A 17,742-nucleotide genomic window follows, 5' to 3' on the forward strand; every position below is an offset into this window, starting at 1 on the left:
AAGGTCCTGGCAGTCTTATTGTTTTTAAATGAAACCATGCCAGATGTTCCCCTCTCTACACTCTTTCTGTGCCGGCAGCTTCATATTCATTGCAGGGATATGAGACATTTTACTGGTCAAAATGTCAGAGTATTCCTTTGAGAACGAACAGTCTGTATGATAGACGGCTTGTGTATCGAGCACTTCGGCTCAGGCATCGTCCCCTCCCTAGACAACGTGTCCAGCATCTGCTTGTGTTTTTCATATGTTTGTTTGCCATTGTGGACGAGTCCCGGCATTTTAAAAAAAAACAGTCACTTCATAGAGTCCTGTCACAGTCTGAGTGTAGCGTTGCTGCTTTGGGGAAGCAGGCAAAATGGATCCTTTTTATTCTCTGGGAACTGTTTCAGTGCCAAACTCCTGTTTTGTCTGTTTTCAGTGATGCTGAAAGTCGGTCAGTATTGTATGAGAAGCGGAAATGAGCCCAAACTTTGAAGCTTATAAATTTGTCTTAAATAGAGAGGGGGGGAAGTCCTGAATTATCTGCACTTCAGGACACTGGATTGTTGTAAGAGATAACTGAGTTTTATATGTAACACAGATGTATAAACACACGTGTGTGTTTGTGGGGTCTAAGTGGGAATTTTCACCAGTCAGCCGGCCGTGTTTCCTAACCCCTTTTTTTATGTTTTACATGAATGTGACCCTTAAAAGAGGAATTCATTTATTTCACTTGAGTATTTAAATATGGAAAAATGTAAAATTGTCCAGTGGCCGATCTATCCCCCACGACAAGTCTAAAAAAACTTTCTCCCCCATTCTCAGGTTATTTAAACTGTCTGATTCACACAGCATTTAGCTGTCTGTGCTCCGTTTTGACACTAAAAACCAAAAACAAGTTTGGATTCCCCAGATGTCTCTTTTGGTGGTTTTTTTTATGTTTATTCCTTTCTCCCCCACCCCCACAAACAAAGATAAAAAATTTAATATATGAGAATAATTTAATGACTTTGCTGCCACCAGCATCACTCTCACTGAGGCTCAGACAACAGATGCTTATCATTTTTCTGAGAGGTTTGTTTCAGATATTTGGAAATCATCTTGGGTTACTTTCACATTCAGTGTAGCCAAGTCTCTACTGCTGCTGCTCTTCATTTAAACAGGTATATATACACACACAGATATATAGATATATATGTATGTATATATATATATATATAGAGAGAGAGAGAGATAAAATCACACACTTGCCTCTTCTTGCTCAAAAATGTCTTGTGTGTACATTTTTGAGGAGGACATCTGAATATGCAATAGAAACACCATCATCATAGCATAACATTACATTACTTCTTGTTTTCCTTCATTTATTTCCTATATAAGCTATTTACGTACAGGGGACTGACTTTGATCTCTGCAGGCCAGCTTTTCAGGATATTCAGGAAACAATAATCAGTCCACCCAGATTGCACAAACAACAGCCTGTTAGATGTTTGACTACAAGGTGACCAAAGCAAGTGCAGACAGGACAAATGTACAGTTCTTTTTGTTTCTTTTTCCTCTAACGTGGAGGCTTTGGTCGGATTGTGTAATACTGTGAATAGGATAGGAGTCAGTCTATTTCACACGCAAACTGTTTGTGAAAGTAATCAACCAGCTTGAATCTTAAATAAAAATAAGAAAAAGAGGGAAAAAAATTTGCACTACCCAAATATTATTTGAAAATCTATTTTGTATAAAAACATATGCAGACATTAACTTTTGAGAATTATCAAGGGCAGATCATCTTTCACTGGTATATGCTTTCTCTAAAGAGCGTTTTTTTTTTTTTTTTGTTTTTGCTTCCAACCAGTTTAATATGTACATATAATCCATTGTAAAGAAATAATGTGGTGTATTTGTCTCCAAAAACAAAGAGTTTTTCAGTACCTCCCCCCACCCCACCCCCTCTGTATTATTTCCTCTCTGTAGTGAGATCCTGTTGATATTTTTCCTCCATCGATTAAAGTTTGAACCTTTAACGTCTTTGTGTGGTACTTGTCGAAACGGGGACGTGTATGATGATGTTTGCCATCCGTCGCAGTAAAACTAAACTGTGGAAATGGTCATTCTTGGTGCAAGGCCACTTTTCATGTTCACAGCAAGCACGTGTTCATCAAATAAACATGCTTTTCCATTCTGACACCTGGTTTATTGACTGCTTAGATTCACTGGAAGTAAACGTGTGTTTTTGTTCCTATTTAAAAGCATGTAAAATTTATTTATTTATTGGTCAAGCTGCTCATTTACAAAAACCAACCTTCTACAGTGGCAGTAATGGTGGGATCAGAATAATTAGAAGGGGGAAGAAAGCCTTTTAAAACCTCAATTTAAGGCAAAGTCAGCAACTTTTAAGGTGAAGTTTCTGTCAAATTTCCCCGGTGACTCTTTACAGTGCAGGCGAGCATTTAAATTAAGATAATGGTTCAAAATAACTGTTTTTAAATGGCTGCTGAGAAGCAAAACTTAACACCTTGGAGTAGGGACTAAACTTAGAGAGCCAATAAAGGAGCACATCTAGCTGTGAAAATTAGATGCTTATCCAATCACCACAGATTTTATGAGGTACACTTTGAACCCTATTTTGCATTCAGAACTGCTTTAATGCTTCACAGTGTAGTTTTAACAAGGTGCTGGAAATTCTCACCCTGGCATTCAAATGTCGCAGCAGAAAAGGAGACTCACCAGACCAATACTTTTCAAATCTTTCGTCCACTTTTGGCGGTGTGGTCTTTGCTCCTCCAGGCCATCTGCTTAAAGGTTAAACGAGTTGTGCATTCAGAGATGCTCTTCTGCATTCCCTGGTTGTAGTAAGTTGTTATTGTGTGAATGCCTCACATTGCATTTTTTGCAATATTTTGCCCATTGAAATGAATGGAACACATTTTCAATGTGGTCACTTATTTCTGCTCGCTGGGCTGAGCTGTGTTTTAGGTCAGTGAGATGAGCAGCCGTTCTCAGACTGGGAGGCCAGGGTTCAAATCCTGCTTATGGTAACATTTTTTTCAGTTAACAGTAAAACTTTGTTTTACTCTTTTCAACACAATTTATGTTCTTCACTCCTTTTTAGCAGAATTTTCAGTTTTTTCACCCCTTTTCAGCACAAATGTCAGCTTTTTTAGCTCTTTTAAGCAGAAATCTCTTTTCAGCAGAATTTTCAGCTTCTTTGCCTGTTTTCAGCGGAATTTTCCGTTTTTTCAACTGTTCTCAGTTTTTATTTCACGGAGACTCGTGGAAACCAGTATGTAGGACATTTCTGAACTTAAAAAAAAAAACAACAACTTTGTGTCATTGGAAATGTTCATTTACTCAAGAAAATGTATAGTTATTTTTAACTCTTTAACTAAAACTGTCATGTTGTGTTATGAATAGCATGTTGAAAATGTCCCTTTTCCCCTTATTTCCTATCAGTTAGATTAAAAGTGCGCCAGCCGGACACGCAAACAACTTTTGTTGTGTTGTGTCCAAACTGCAATCCCATCTCTGGGATAAAGATGTGATGTGCAGCAGCTCCTCCCACGTTAATTACAGCTGCCTCCCAGAAAATTAGAAATATCTTTCAAAAACATGTGAATAAAGGTTGCGTGCTTATGGCACGTGGCTCTGCTCGTTACTGATTACCTGATCAACAAGTAACGAAAGCAGAAAGTAACTCGGGGTCCTCACACTGGCTGTTTAAAAAGCTACTTTGAATTCAAAGTGGGCATTGTTATTTTCACCCCAGTTGGATGCTGCCAGGAATCGGGACTGCGCATGTGGCTGCCTGTGTGGTCTCGCGCTCGTTCACGGCCACATAAACACCTGATCTCTGCAGGGGGACAAATCCAGTGAGAATTTCCGCAGGAAACCGATCCCCTCTCGTCGCAGACCCCCCTGCTGTAGAGAGCGAGGTTTCCTGCCGAGCAGGATGGCGGATGGAGACACGGTGGTGGATCTGAGCGTGGGGGACAGCAGCCCGCTGCAGCTGAGGGACTACCGGAGACTGGCTCGGCTGTACTGCATGAATGGCGGACATCACCTCCAGATCCTCCCCGACGGGACTGTGCAGGGCCAGAGGGAAGAGAGTGACGCTCACAGTAAGATCACTGCGCGCTTTAACATCCAGGTCAGGCCTGCAGCATGACGCGTTCACTTCCTCTGCTGCAGGTGTTCCAGGTTAAAGCGCCATGCGTCCATTTCACTTTTTAAGTGAAATGCGGGACATCCCACTGCGTTAGTTTGTTGCAAAATGTCTGTGAGTTCAGTTTGAACGTGTTTATGAATGTGGATGGAGTCAGTGGTTGTCTGAGCACGAGAAAACACGCAGAAGTAGAAGGAAAGTTTACCGACAGGAGCAGTGGAATGGCGTGCTGGGAATGATGCCGCAGAGGCTTCTGTGAAAGAAACATTTCTGGCCTTGAAAAGGTGGAAACAGGAAACCACAGCACGAGACATTTCAGTCATCAGATACTTTTCTGTATTGATCAGCCATCTGCAAGCTCTCTTTTTACTCTGTGCTACACCGCAGGTGAACCTGTTCTAATCAAGGCTGGACAAAACGGAGAGAAACAGATTTAAAAAAAAGATTGGTGGCTCTCTTTCTGCAGGAATATTTAAAGATTTCTGCTGAAGAATTTTCAGATTGTGAATAATAAAATAAAATAAATGCATCGACAGCTGTTTTTGATGTTTTATACCTGAATCTTATTCAGATGCTGCAGATTTACCTTTGCACTGAAGCCTCTGAGCCAACCCATGACATAGTCATTATTTATATATTCAGATTTTGACAGTTTCTGTGTAATTTCTTGACTTTCATGTAATTTTTGTTATCCTTTCAGCTGTTTTAAAGCTCAAAGCTGTGGACAGAGGCGTCGTGGTCATCCAAGGAACGGAAGCCAGCAGATATTTAGCCATGAGCGATGAAGGCCGTTTGTACAGTTCAGTGAGTATTTAAGGCAAATTTTTGTTTTTTTTTAAATAAAGGTTTATGGGAAATATTACAAGACAAACAATTCAGGAAACAATCAAGAATATTAACACTTAACATACTTAACATTTTATTATTCATTAAATTATTTTTATCTGCTTGACTTGTTTGGTCTGTGTTATCTGCACTGACATGTTTTTAAACCTGATCCCACTTTGTTGCAGAGTTACAGTCCCATGTAAAATCCTTGATCTACCCCTCATTTCTTTATATATCTCTTTATAAGAATTTCATGTAAATGTTTTAAGCAGTTGGTCTTTTAAAGTTTCTCTGTGGACACTGGCTGATTTTTCACTCATTTTCAGTCCAGTGAAAATAATCCAAGAATTATTTGTTGTTAATGTTGTTTGGTAAGTCACTTAACAGACCTGTGAATTCACTCCTAAAAAGACACCTAACTCGATGGATAAACCTTTTTTTCACTTTTTAGTTGAAAACCTGACATATCTTGGCATGGTGTGCCGTGTGTTCTGAAAAAACAAGAGAACATTGGAAAACTATCTGCAACAGATGAATAGCATCTGTTTCTTGTGTCCTTTAGAATTTTTTTTTGCATCATATTCATTCTGTAAGTCTGTTTGTATATTTTAATAAATTTGTTGAACTTATTAAACCTACCAAAGAAAGAAGGAGCTGCTTAAAACCTTTGCACACACTGTACTTTTAATATATTAGTTTTTTGTTCAATACCAAGAAGGTTGAAAAAGCTGAGTAACAGAATAAGATTTCAACATCAGGGCATTCCCACAGTGTATTGATCACTGGTCATACTTCTCTGCTGCTTTGCCAGCACAGCTTAATGTAGGAGGACAAGACATAAACTCTGATTATTGATAGTGCAGGATTTACTGAATCAAAGTGAAACTATTAACTGTTATTCCTAACCCATTAAATGTTTACATTTTTACCTCCAACTCAAACCTCATGAGATGTTATTTGAAATGTTCTTGCATTTGTCTCTCAGCCCACAATTACAGATGAATGTTACTTCCTGGAGAGGCTGGAGGAGAACCACTACAACACATACCAGCCACAGAAATATCACGACAACAACTGGTACGTAGCTCTGAAAAAGAACGGAAAGCCTAAACTCGGCCCGAGAACCCACATCGGACAGAAAGCCGTCTTCTTTCTCCCCAGGCAGCTGGATGACTGAGGGAGCAAAACACACAGCGATACCTCAACCGCAAAGGACCAGAAACACATAACCTCTAAATCATCAATAGGACTACTTACAGGAGATGGTGGTGTGAAATCAAGAGATAATAAATCCAAATAAAAGGGAAGTGCAAAGGCAGTCTGTTTAGTGCATGGAGAGATCAAATGTCTCTTTATTTTAATAATACGTCAAATCTATAGACACAACAAATCTTTGATTTTATTTGGTAGCAGGTCCTCTTAGCTCACAGAACAGACATGTAGAGCAAACATGAACACATTAACCTGCAGTTTAACAGGAATTTGTGCTTCTTGGACTAAGGTTTTCTGGGAAGAGTAAACAAATACATTGCCACTAATTATGTACTGTACTTTAGCTTTTCTGTAATCTGTTTTGTTCTTGAAACCTTGACTGGATAGAAAGTGCTACAGAGCTTAAATCCTAACAAATTAACCAGTAAAGCTTTCCCAGAAGTGTTGCTGCTCTGTTATACTTCCAACAGTTACACATTGCTGCCACTAGAAGCCGCCACTGTGCACGATTACATCCTCTCCAAATAATTTTTATTTGCAACACTTAAATTTACCGGCCCCTTATACACATACACACTGACCTATGAGTTCGCCCCTTTAATCACACTTATTAACAACTGTTTGTGCACTCACCTTTTTTCATGGTTTGTCCAATAAGGCTTCATAACCTAAAACAATCATCAGTATGCTCGTCTCTACACTTTGAATATCCTGCACTGTTTATTTTACTATGCACTTAATGAGCCTTCATTTCTGTTCTACTGAGCTCTTGGTTCTATTTTGTTACGCTTTTTTAAATATTTGTTGTATTTTATTGAACTATTTTAATGTTACCATATTTATAGTTCTTCAGTTGTACCCCATTGTAAACCACTTCATTTTGTTAGCGGTTTTCCTGTTACACATTAATGAAGCATGCAGTGGATATAAAAAGCGTACACGCGCCTGTTAAAGTGCCTGCGGTAATGACGTTACAATAACGAGACCAAGATAATAAAACTTTTTCTACCTTTAATGTGACCTTAAAACAAAACTTTTAGCGGATCAAATTAAAAACATAAAACATTGTGGTTGCACATGCTCCTATAAATGGGAAGCTTACACTTTTTCTATCCACTGCATTTATGTATTCTGAGTAGGTGATGCATCAGTAACAACCCAGGAAGCTCAGCAGGTGCATTTAAAGTGACATTTATTTAACACTAAACAGTTTCTGTACAGTTTGATAACAACAAAAACCCCAGGCTGCAGCTCTACATCATATAGAAAGAAGCATAACTGGTCTGTAAATGAAAGCCATGGCATATGAAATATGAACTGTTGATTCAAGCGTCATTATAAAACAACATCCTGCACCACTTGCTTTATGTGTCTGTGACTTAATCTAATGATGGAAATGTCCTTATTGGCCGTGTTTCTAAAAGTGCACCTGCATTAAACATTCTTTGATAATTAATAATACTCACAACAGAGAAACTTCTTACATAGTATGAAAAATTAAGAAATAATCATCAATTAAACCTTGAGGTAAAAACCCACCTGGAAGTAAAATACAAGTTCGTTTCTTATGTACTGAAATCCTGACAGCTTTTCCTCTGACAGCGAGTGGGACGTGGACTAGAAGTGTTAAGCTGCTCATATGCCCTTAAAAATCATCTCGGTCACTGTCAGTGCCAAAAGAAATTTGGCGTCTCCACAGCTGTCAGCAGAGCAGCTCCAGGTTTTGTCACTTGACATTTGAGGCCATCGAGTTCCTTTTCCATCTTCTAGGATCAACCTGCACATGCAACTTGAATTCTCTTCCCTGGTTGGAGAGTTTTACCTGATTTAATGTACAACAAAAACATTGTAACAGGCAAAAATCATGGATGCCGCTTTGCTGTGTGTGAATCACATCTACGATGACAGTTTCTAAAAGCTGCAGACAACACTGTCCCCTCCTGGCAACACTGCTTAAAGCCAACAGGTGAGTGGAGGATGTGTTCATGAGTACTTCCGTATTTACAGCCTAAAGAAATCTAAAAAGAGCTTAAACCTCGAAGAGCAGATTATTATAAAGTGTGTTGCATGCTATGGCAAGCTTACAGAGTGTTGCGCTAATTAATACCTGTTGGCTTCAAGTGTCGCCAACACGAGACTCTCCCTATTTAATTGACCTTAAGGGCAGATGCATGCTCGTATGCTACCATCAAATGATATAAGGCATTACTTATACATTACAGACAGATGTAAATAGCACTTAACATTCGCCACTAATGAGTACATTGAGGGACTATTACTGTTAACCATTTGTCTTTAATAAAGGTTTGAAACAAAAGAAAACGAGTGATATAATTCCTGATTATTATTTTTTATTGACTCGAGTCGTCTTCATCTGGATCTCATCTGGCTGATTTCTGGTTAAGTGTCTTCTTTTATTTTAAACTCCTTCTTCTTCTTCACATCCAGTTCTTCCACGTCCTGATTTTGACATAGGAAAATGGAGAAAACTGACATAACAGTGGAAATCAATCCTAATCTCAACCACAAATCTTACTTATCAACCTGACACACTGTATGTAGAGCCAGTTAATAACAGGCCTGCTCACTGAATTATTACCACTCTGTTAAATATAAATACATGTTTTACAGAAACGTGGTTTAATGCTTTTGAGATCATTTGTTGCTACAACTTTGTTTTTAACAGTTGAGTTCATAACAGATTGAGTTGGTCTTCAGTGACATGTTAATGATATGCTGTTTTAACTTTAACCTACAAGGCAGAGTCTCACAAGATCACGAGAGAATCCATCATAAACCAGTCTCTGAACCACAGCTGGTTGCCCAATCAGCAGATAAGCGTTTCCCCTTCCACTGAGTTGGAAGTCGAGGGGAAATCTTTCACACATGCCCTGCAGGAAATGCTTGTGACAAACCAGACGTCTGCAGTCAATCTGAACATAAAGCAGCTGCTGAGTACACAGGCTGGAGTGGTCCTCGGCCTGTATGCTGCTGCTCAGACGACACCCTAACCTCAACTAAACGCTGTATTTTCACTGCAGTGCACTTTAGAGGTTTGAGCAGACACTTAGAGTAAAACAGATGTGTGTGAAAACAGATACAGGTTCTCTGCTCTGTGTGAAAGAAAGGAGGGGCAGTGTTACATGAGCTGATGGCAAAGTGTTAAGCTGGTTTTATGGTCAAGCAGAGCGAGCGTGTAGGCTTTCGGCTCCACTCTATGCTCTGCCCGTCTGCCTGCAGTGAGCTCTGTGGTCAGGTGGAGGCAGTGTACAAAGTCTCTGCTTACAATGGGTCAGTGAGCCACTGTTGCTCGTAGTGTTGTTGGTCCGTGAGCCAGCCACGGACCGACAGACAACACAGACAACTCTGCGCTTTTCATGAAAGCGGACGTGGATGGACATGTTTGTGGGACTATAAATCCCACTTAAATCTAAAGAAGTGACGTCAAACTCTTTGTACTTCATGTGCACATACAGCCTACTTTGACTGTAAGTTGGCCAGACCAGCGAAACTCCTCTTTCTGTCAGCGTACAGATGTTTAACGACACACTTAATTACATTTGATATATAAATCAAAAAGTGCAACTTCAACTGCACGTCTCAGTTTTTCTACATGATAAAGAAATGTTGCAGTAAATTAAAAATCTGTCAGCATACTTAAATAAGTATGTAAATTTGCTGATAAAGTTCTGGTAGCTCTTTAACATAATTCCCATTCATTCATAGAAACAAGCCATCCAGTGGACCAGATTGGAGTCTTTCTGGCCCTTGGACTGCATTTTTGACATTCCCGGTCTAATTCAAGTGTAGCACCAAAGATTATTGGACTCCGACTGATGGCAGGGAAACTTGTTCAGGTCAAAGCTGCTGCTGCATGAAAGCTACACCGCAGATATGTTGTAACCACACAAAGTGAAACCCTACACCGTAACCGGACAGGTACCTCCCTGAAACTGTAAATACAGATCACATCAATGCAGGTAGCACCTGTTCTGACTGGTCTCTTCAGTAGTGTAGATTCCTTCTGTGCATTGCTAGCTATTTTTTTCCACCATTTTTTGATTTAATTAATAATCATAACCTCAGTCTAACCACTTAGATGTCAGCAAATTCCTGGAGGGGGACTGCTGAAACCATGGGAATGGACATGACACTACTGCATTTCATTAACATGCATCTTCTTTCCCATGTTTAACAGCTTCCTGCTAAAAGGGAGGTCTTCCTTCCCACTGTCACCAGTGTTTAGAGCATTTCTAAACTGCAAGAAGTGCAAAGAAAACCTTTATATGCACTTCCTGCTCTCTGTTTTCACTCTTCTCCCGACTGACTTTGGCAAGAACCTGTTTTTCCAACTGGCTGCACTGAAAGTAGCCTGTGGATCTGATTGGTTAAATTTCACCTGTAATGAACAGACAGTTATTTTTGGCTTGCACCTGCGTTTTTCCAAAGGACATCCCTGCTGGTTCTGTGTCACACACCATCTGGAGCATCAGGTTAGTTTAATCACAGAGACAGGTGTTGACAGTGGTTGTGCTGTGCGCCATGTAGCAGCAAAGTCAGAGGACAGAGGTTACATGGGGAAGTAGCAGGTTTATGTTTAATCTGCTTAAGCTGAAAAATCGAAGAGGTCATGAACAGCTTATTTTAATCTTTTCACCAAGTCTCTACATTTCATTTTCACTTGGATGGAGCCACTACGAACTGTGGGTACCATTTGGGGCTTTTTGTTTAATGGATGATTTCTGTGCTGTTTGTTTAGCTGCCACTCATAAATCAGTCCAACATTGATTTAAAGGTGCTGCCCACTAATGACAAACCTGACAGACAGTAAGTAAAAATTGATATTTTCTTCATGACCCATGCACCTTACCTTTAATAGATGAAGAGTACCCTTGTTCGAGGAAGGGTGGCGTAAGTGGGATCAGCCAGTTTACGCACTCTGGAGTAGTTCACGAAGCCTCTGATAAACAGCATAAAGCCTGCAGTCCAAACAGAAGACAGATTACCAAAGAAATGACCACACAACATAATTAGAAAAATCTTAGCTGTGTGTAGAGTGTTAATAATATAAAAATACAAGTATACTTATAAAACATCATCTCTCACTCACCAAGTGCCAAAAACACCCACCACAACCAATACTGCCCATCAAAGTAACCGGGGAAGTAGGTCGAAAACTGCAGAGACACAAGACGCAAGTTTCAATCAACAGTGTGACTCTGGTGGTCTGTCTTTAAGAACACAGCACCAAACACCACTTTGTAGAATCATGCGGCACATCTTTGACCACACACCCATCCATAACTTAAGTGGCACGAGTAATTTCAAGTGTTTTTGGAAATTAAGTGCCGTTAAATAGATCATTAACCCTGTAACGCCAAATGCATCATATGGTAAATGGACTGATTCTTATATAGCGCTTTTCTACTCTCCCGGAGTACTCAAAGCGCTGTATACAACATGCCTCATTCACCCATTCACACCCACTCATACAAGCACTTCTAAACACAAGTGCAAACTAAACTACATTCATACACATTCATACTCCGATGGATGCATCAAAGGGCAACTTGGGGTTAGTATCTTGCCCAAGGATATTTGGCATGCAGACTGGGGAAGCCAAGGATCGAACCACCAACCTTCCGATCAGTAGCTGATCTGCTCTATCACCTGAGCCACAGCTGGGGTGGCTGTGGCTATCAGATATGATACACGAGTATCATACATATGATACATTTTGAGAACTGTAATTTATACAATCAGACACATGCAGTGTTCAAATATAAATAAACAGAATTTTCTGTCAATCCTTTCGTTCTTCAGGCTTCACAGGGTTAAGACCAACATTAAATTATTAAAATTTAAACTAAAACAAGAACGCTAAGACAGCACAACTCCCTCGAAGGGCAAGGTTGTACTAAAACTTTAATGTTTTATGACATTTTTATTGCAACATTCTGTTTTTATTACAACACGCTGCTATCTGACCTCTGACCTTGAAGCATTACATACTAAAATAAATGGTGTTTTTATCATCTTCACTCATTCGACTGGAGCAGATTTGGCTGAAATCTTTGGTTTTTATAAGCTGTAAAAACTTAAGACTTTAAGATATTCATGCAGTGTAAGATTTTGCAAAACTTTATGGCGTCATTATGATGTCATAGGGTGTTTTATTGAAAAGATATAACCCTGTGTTTTACGGCTCTCCCCATACCCTTTCATATGTTATATTACTTTATACGCTTTCTTAAATTTTTTTTCCAAGGTCACTTTGAGCTTCGGCGCCAACAATAAAGGTCGAGATCAAATGAGTAGCCAACATGGTTACTGACGTCCCCCCACAGCCTAGTGTAGTGTTGTCACATTTGAAGACAATGCATTAAAAAAGATTTGGGTAACATAAAGCTTTTGCCGATTTTCACATTTGTTGTGACCTTGACTTGATTTCACCAAAATGAAATCAGCTCGAGCTGTCACTATCATCGACAATCACACAAGATTTTGAACCCATCTTGAAAACTACGGACGCTTACAAACAGACAGACAAACTAATTGAACCGATTACATACGCGCTCCTTTCGGGGGGAGAATAACTGTGATATTATGGTTGAATTTTAACCACCCTGTGGAGAGCTGAGCTGAGCTGGTCTATGCTGTGTGTGGCTCTTACCCTGACAATAAGAACCCATTTGATGAGCGACAGGCCAAAGCCTGAGATGGCCCCGTATCTGCCGGCGGCTGATGTGGTCAAACAGAACGACAAGAAGAAGCCAATCCAGTTGAAGAGGAATGCCACTGGTAGCAGAAAGACAGCAGTTAATTAACAGAAGGATCATTGATTTGCAAAGTCATCATGTTGGCACAGATTTAACAAAAAGAAGCTAAACAAAAGTTAAATTAAAGGAGAGTAAATTTTGTCCTTGATGAGTCAACAGAGTTGTACATTTGCATCAAGTCTGTTTATTGTTACCGTCTGTTAAGTCTGTTTCTTACTGAAGAAAGTGAGCATGAAGATGCCGTCGTTTCCTATTCGCAGCTGGTCGGCATCATCAAAGTCATCTCTGGCCACAAAGTCTTCCTCCTGCATCATCAAAAAGGATACGTTCAAACTATTAATTAAAATAACCTCAGTTTACCTCTGTCTTGTTTAGGGTTTTATATGTGACAACACTAAGTCATTAGAAAGAAGTCTGAGAACGAGACGAGTACCGTGACTCTTCCAGCGACCAGCGGGATGGCCGCCTCTGCTTTGCTTCTCTCAGCTTCATCATAGGAGGGCAAAGTGGTGGCAACGCTGTAGGATGGAGGGTTGGGAAATCTTCCTCCATCTTCCTTGTATTCAAAGAAAGCTGTGGGTGTTACAAGCAACAAATAATTACAACTAATTAACAACAAATAAATATCTGCAATAATACATTCCTCCACACAGCAGAAGACCTACAGAAAATAATAAATGAAATCCTGTTATCACAGTGTATAAGAGCTGAAATTTTACACTTCCTACACTTTAATACTACACCAAACAGTAGCATTATCAATTAATGAGCTGGTTTATTTCTCCAGTAAACGTGTGGTCTTTAAACTACAAAATCACTTTTCTAGAGCCTGTGACGTCTTCAAAAATACAAATGTTATTTTGAAAACAAGAAAACCAAAGACTGATTGTTCCTGATTTCCACCTCCCTGCTTTACTTTTTGCTAATCTGAACAACGGAGTGCAAACAAAAACATTTCTATGTGCTCACTCTGCTGATCTTTCCCATTGTCTTCACAGACCAGTTCTGTGCCAAATCTCAGTTGATGCTTTAAGGCAAGATAAATTATTAACACAGGTGTCCCTTGAAAGCAAAGCTAAGGCTGTATTGTATCATCCAAGACTCTGACAATGGCAGATCCTGATATAAACTCATTGGTGGCTTTATTAAGTACACCTGTTAAGAGAATGGTCCAAAGAGGAGAAACTATCCAGTGAAAGACAGACATCTGGGTGAAAATGCCTTGTTGATGTCAGAGGAGAATGGCCAGACTGCTTCATGGTCATGGGAAAGCAACTGCAACTTGAATCATTGCTTGTTACAACCAATGCATGCAGAAGAGCATTTGTTGAAGCAGATGAGCAAAACCACTGCCTGGTCTGTTGAGTTTCAATTTCTACTGAAACACTGGAGTTGTAGTGTCAATGAAAGCATGGATCCTTCCTGCCATGTATCAAATGTTCAGGTCTGTCGTGATGGTGTGGGGGATATTTTCTTTTCACATTTTGGTTCTTTAGCACCAACTTGTTTTGTTTAAGCCTGTTTGAGTATGGTTGCTGATCATGTCCATCCTTTTATGACCACAGTATAGCCATATTCTGATGGATGCTTCACCTGACACCATGCCACACAGCTTGAATCATCTCAAACTGGTTTCTTGAACACAAGTTCACTGAACTCAAATGGCCTCCACAATCCAATAAAGCACCTTTGGGGTGTGGTGGAGCAGACAAACTGTTTCATGATGTGCAGCTGACAAATCTGCAGCAACTGTGACACCATTGTGTCAATATGGACCAAAATCTTTAAGGAATATTTCAAGCATGTTGTTAAATCCATGCCACAAAGCATTAATCCAGTTCCAAAAACCAAACAGACAACATGGTACTACCTGGTGTACCTAATGTAGTGTGTATAGAGTGTATTTGTTAGTGTTTCATTTTGAGGAGTGCTAAATGCCTTCTGTGGACCAACAATTTATGAAACAGTTTGCTGTAAATGTAACTGAACACTGTTTTGGGCTGCTGTAAACTGAAGCACAGTTTATAATTTTGGCACACATCTACAAACAGTGAGTGCGACAACTGCCACTTCTTTAGCAACCTTCACTGTGCAACAGACAGAGACAGATGGCTCGAAGCCATCCTCTGAAAGAAGGCAGAGATGTTAATTAAAGCATCAATTTTGAAAGCGAGAAACACAGAAACCGAAGGTCAGCGAGTTTTAACACGTCTGACTGCTGACAGACAAAAATCTTCTTTCACTTCCTTCAAAAATGAAAGCTACAGCTGAGCTTTAGAAACCCAAAGCAGGAAGCAATGACTTACGTAAAATATTAGTACAAGAAAGACAACTGTGATATATTGTATGCACCCATTACTGTTTGTGCTCTCTTCATACAAGCCAAGACTTATCTGGGTTGTTTGGCTGCGATCCTGGAATACGCCTCCGCCTCGCTCAAACACTAACAGCACTAAAACAGATCAATGGACTCATCCAGGAAGAGCTATAGCTGCACCCTCTTATGGAACATGCTGACCCTTGCCCTCTTAAGAAGTGACATTGGAAACATGATAACGAGCCCGAGACCTTCCCTGCACATGACCTATTCTGCAATCCTATTTTAGGAAGAAAAAAATTAAACAAACTTCACACAATTATACGTGTAAATAAACATACTCATTTCAGTACAAATGATATATGGTGCATCTGGACTGTATTTAAGATTTCTGTGAGAGAAACTAAATATTTATCTGATCTTTAACAAGATGCAAAATAAGCTCACAAAATCTGCATGGAGGGAAACCTGTCACCAGAAAAGCTTCAACATCAAAGTGCTTTGTACAAGTCGAAGCAGTGATCACATAAGTGGCAACTTGTCAAATTACACCTGTTAAAAACAGCCAGTGTTCATAATGTTTATCTCTTCCTGCTTTTAAATTCACTTATAATTGACAATTAGGTCGCACAGACACATCTGGAATTAAATTGTGTTTTTAAGAAAATGAAGTGATTTGACAGCGTGTGACCAAGCTAACCTGCATTTGCTGCAGCAATGCTGCTGTATGGTGGTGGGGCGTCCTGGGCAGGACCCTCCTGGGAAGGCTGGGCGGGCTCTTCCTCATTCACCAGCTGGAGAAACATTAATAGACAACAACACAAACTGGGTCTCGCTTACAGTACGGTCCTTTCAGATAAGTAAGCAGCTGCAATTTAGAAAAGGGAACAATGCTGTCTGCATAGGGGAGGTCAAAATGATAGCATTTACACTGTGTGATAGCAGATATTTGTCTGCCATGTTGTTTATATCATGGCAACTATCCCCAGGGAAGATTTCTGCTTGTACTGGGCCATTATAGACAATTACATGAGTCATTAAACAGGGCCTGCTGTACGGACATACAGGCTCTGTCAGCCACTTCCTTCTCCCAAACACAGATTAGACCATCTGGATTTGATACTTACGGATATTCTCATTTAAATAACATTATTGGACAGTAACCTCTTATCTTTACCAACGACACACAAGGCAGGTTGTATTATAAACCGTGGGCTGCTGATTTCAGACATAATTTGCACATCAGTGCTGTGTGGCGATTTAAGCGAGCATGCAGCAGCTTCACTTTAGCATTTTGACCCTGATCCGTCTCTAAGGTTTCAGTCACTGACAGGGAGGATTGGTCAGTGAGCCAGGACAGCTTTGGATCAAGTCTAGACACTACACAGCACTCCTGTGCAGGCCAGCAACGCCAGCTAACGCTAGGAGTGGCTAATTAGCTGCTAAATAAATATGGCCTATACAGCATTAAAATTATATATGATGAATATATGAGTACAGCAGTTGCAGTGGAAGAAATTCTGTTTAATAAAAGCATAAAACATGTCACTCAACATCGGGCCCGCCCGTAAACAAATGACAGCTGAGTTCGCTGTTTTGCTCTCAGTGACAGGCTAATGTTGACTGAGCAGCAGCTAGCTGTTAGCCACATTTAAGTGTGACGGCAACCTGTTACCTACCTCCTGATATCTGACGCTGCTGTTTTGTTCTGCCATAGCTGAAGAGGAACGAAATAACTGTACAGTACTCCCTCTGCTTCTGCTGTGAAACTGTGTAATGTAAAAGGAATCTCGCAGGCGAAATAGCAAAGATAACGCTGCCTTCTAGTCGGCCATCTCCTTCCTTCTCCGCTCCTGGTAGTGGCAGAGCTGGTGCTGCGTTCAAGTGCAGTCGGAAACGACATTCTTTCAGTTGTTAGCGCGTGAAAGATCGAGGGGGAAAAAGTACAAATTATAAGCCCATAACTGTCAATTATATATATTTTACGCTGTAAAGGGGAATTGCTACAGTGTATAATATAGCAAAATTAAATGCACTTATTTGGAAGAAATTGCTCATTTAAAGTGTTATAATACATAATATGACTGGTGCTGAGCTAATATGATGTGCCATCTTCCGAGATTTCTTATTGAGCATCTGAAATTAAGCAAATATGAAGTGTGAGGCAGTATTCTAGTTAACAAAAACGGTTGTGCGGATGGATTTTGGTTTTTTGGGGTTTTTTTTGCCATTTGCAAGTCAAAAAAATTTGGGCTAATAACTACATATCAAGTTTACATATAATAATTATAATAAGTCTGCGGGCATTTTCCCCTGTAGTGAAAATAAACTTTCATATCACTTCCACCCTAAGAAAACCAGTAAAAATAACAAGGAGCACTTGAAGGCAACAGGAGTTCATTCCTGTTCGTCACATGAATGGAAGGACAGACTGAAAACCACAGCATGTCCCAAAAAACACACATAAGATG

At 39.9% G+C, this 17,742-nt stretch overlaps 2 protein-coding genes across 3 annotated transcripts; one reads left to right on the plus strand and one right to left on the minus strand.

The window, feature by feature from the left end:
• Positions 1–2,019: 2,019 nt before the first annotated feature.
• fgf1a (fibroblast growth factor 1a) lies at positions 2,020–7,533 on the plus strand. Of its 2 annotated transcripts, XM_005921227.3 has the most exons (4): positions 2,020–4,091; positions 4,836–4,939; positions 5,949–6,040; positions 6,125–7,533. In XM_005921227.3, exons 1-4 carry the CDS (start codon positions 3,923–3,925, stop codon positions 6,138–6,140), a joined length of 381 nt encoding a protein of 126 aa, XP_005921289.1. In that variant the 5' UTR covers positions 2,020–3,922; the 3' UTR covers positions 6,141–7,533. The 2 variants fall into 2 exon arrangements, with proteins under 2 accessions (XP_005921289.1, XP_005921288.1); XM_005921226.3 differs by having other exon boundaries at positions 5,949–7,533.
• On the minus strand, positions 7,351–17,158 carry ndfip1 (Nedd4 family interacting protein 1). Its single transcript, XM_005921228.3, has 8 exons — positions 16,951–17,158; positions 15,972–16,065; positions 13,388–13,527; positions 13,172–13,259; positions 12,849–12,973; positions 11,286–11,352; positions 11,046–11,154; positions 7,351–8,635 (listed from the first exon to the last, which is right to left on the minus strand). The coding sequence occupies exons 1-7, from the start codon at positions 16,984–16,986 to the stop codon at positions 11,048–11,050; spliced, it is 657 nt and encodes a 218-aa protein (XP_005921290.1). The 5' UTR covers positions 16,987–17,158; the 3' UTR covers positions 7,351–8,635; positions 11,046–11,047.
• Between the last annotated feature and the right edge of the window lie 584 nt (positions 17,159–17,742).

This window comes from Haplochromis burtoni, unplaced genomic scaffold (genome assembly GCF_018398535.1).
Source record: "Haplochromis burtoni strain Fernald_Lab_line unplaced genomic scaffold, NCSU_Asbu1 Contig_10, whole genome shotgun sequence".
NCBI classification, from domain to species: Eukaryota; Metazoa; Chordata; class Actinopteri; order Cichliformes; family Cichlidae; genus Haplochromis; species Haplochromis burtoni.

Coding starts and splice junctions, on each gene's coding strand:
- fgf1a (XM_005921226.3), top strand. CDS start 3,923: ATGGCGGATGGAGACACGGTGGTGGATCTGAGCGTGGGGGACAGCAGC. Junction 4,092..4,835: donor GGAAGAGAGTGACGCTCACA/GTAAGATCACTG, acceptor TTATCCTTTCAG/CTGTTTTAAAGCTCAAAGCT. Junction 4,940..5,948: donor AAGGCCGTTTGTACAGTTCA/GTGAGTATTTAA, acceptor TTTGTCTCTCAG/CCCACAATTACAGATGAATG.
- ndfip1 (XM_005921228.3), bottom strand. CDS start 16,986: ATGGCAGAACAAAACAGCAGCGTCAGATATCAGGAG. Junction 11,353..12,848: donor AATGGGTTCTTATTGTCAGG/GTAAGAGCCACA, acceptor GTGTCTCTGCAG/TTTTCGACCTACTTCCCCGG. Junction 11,155..11,285: donor GTGGGTGTTTTTGGCACTTG/GTGAGTGAGAGA, acceptor TTTGGACTGCAG/GCTTTATGCTGTTTATCAGA.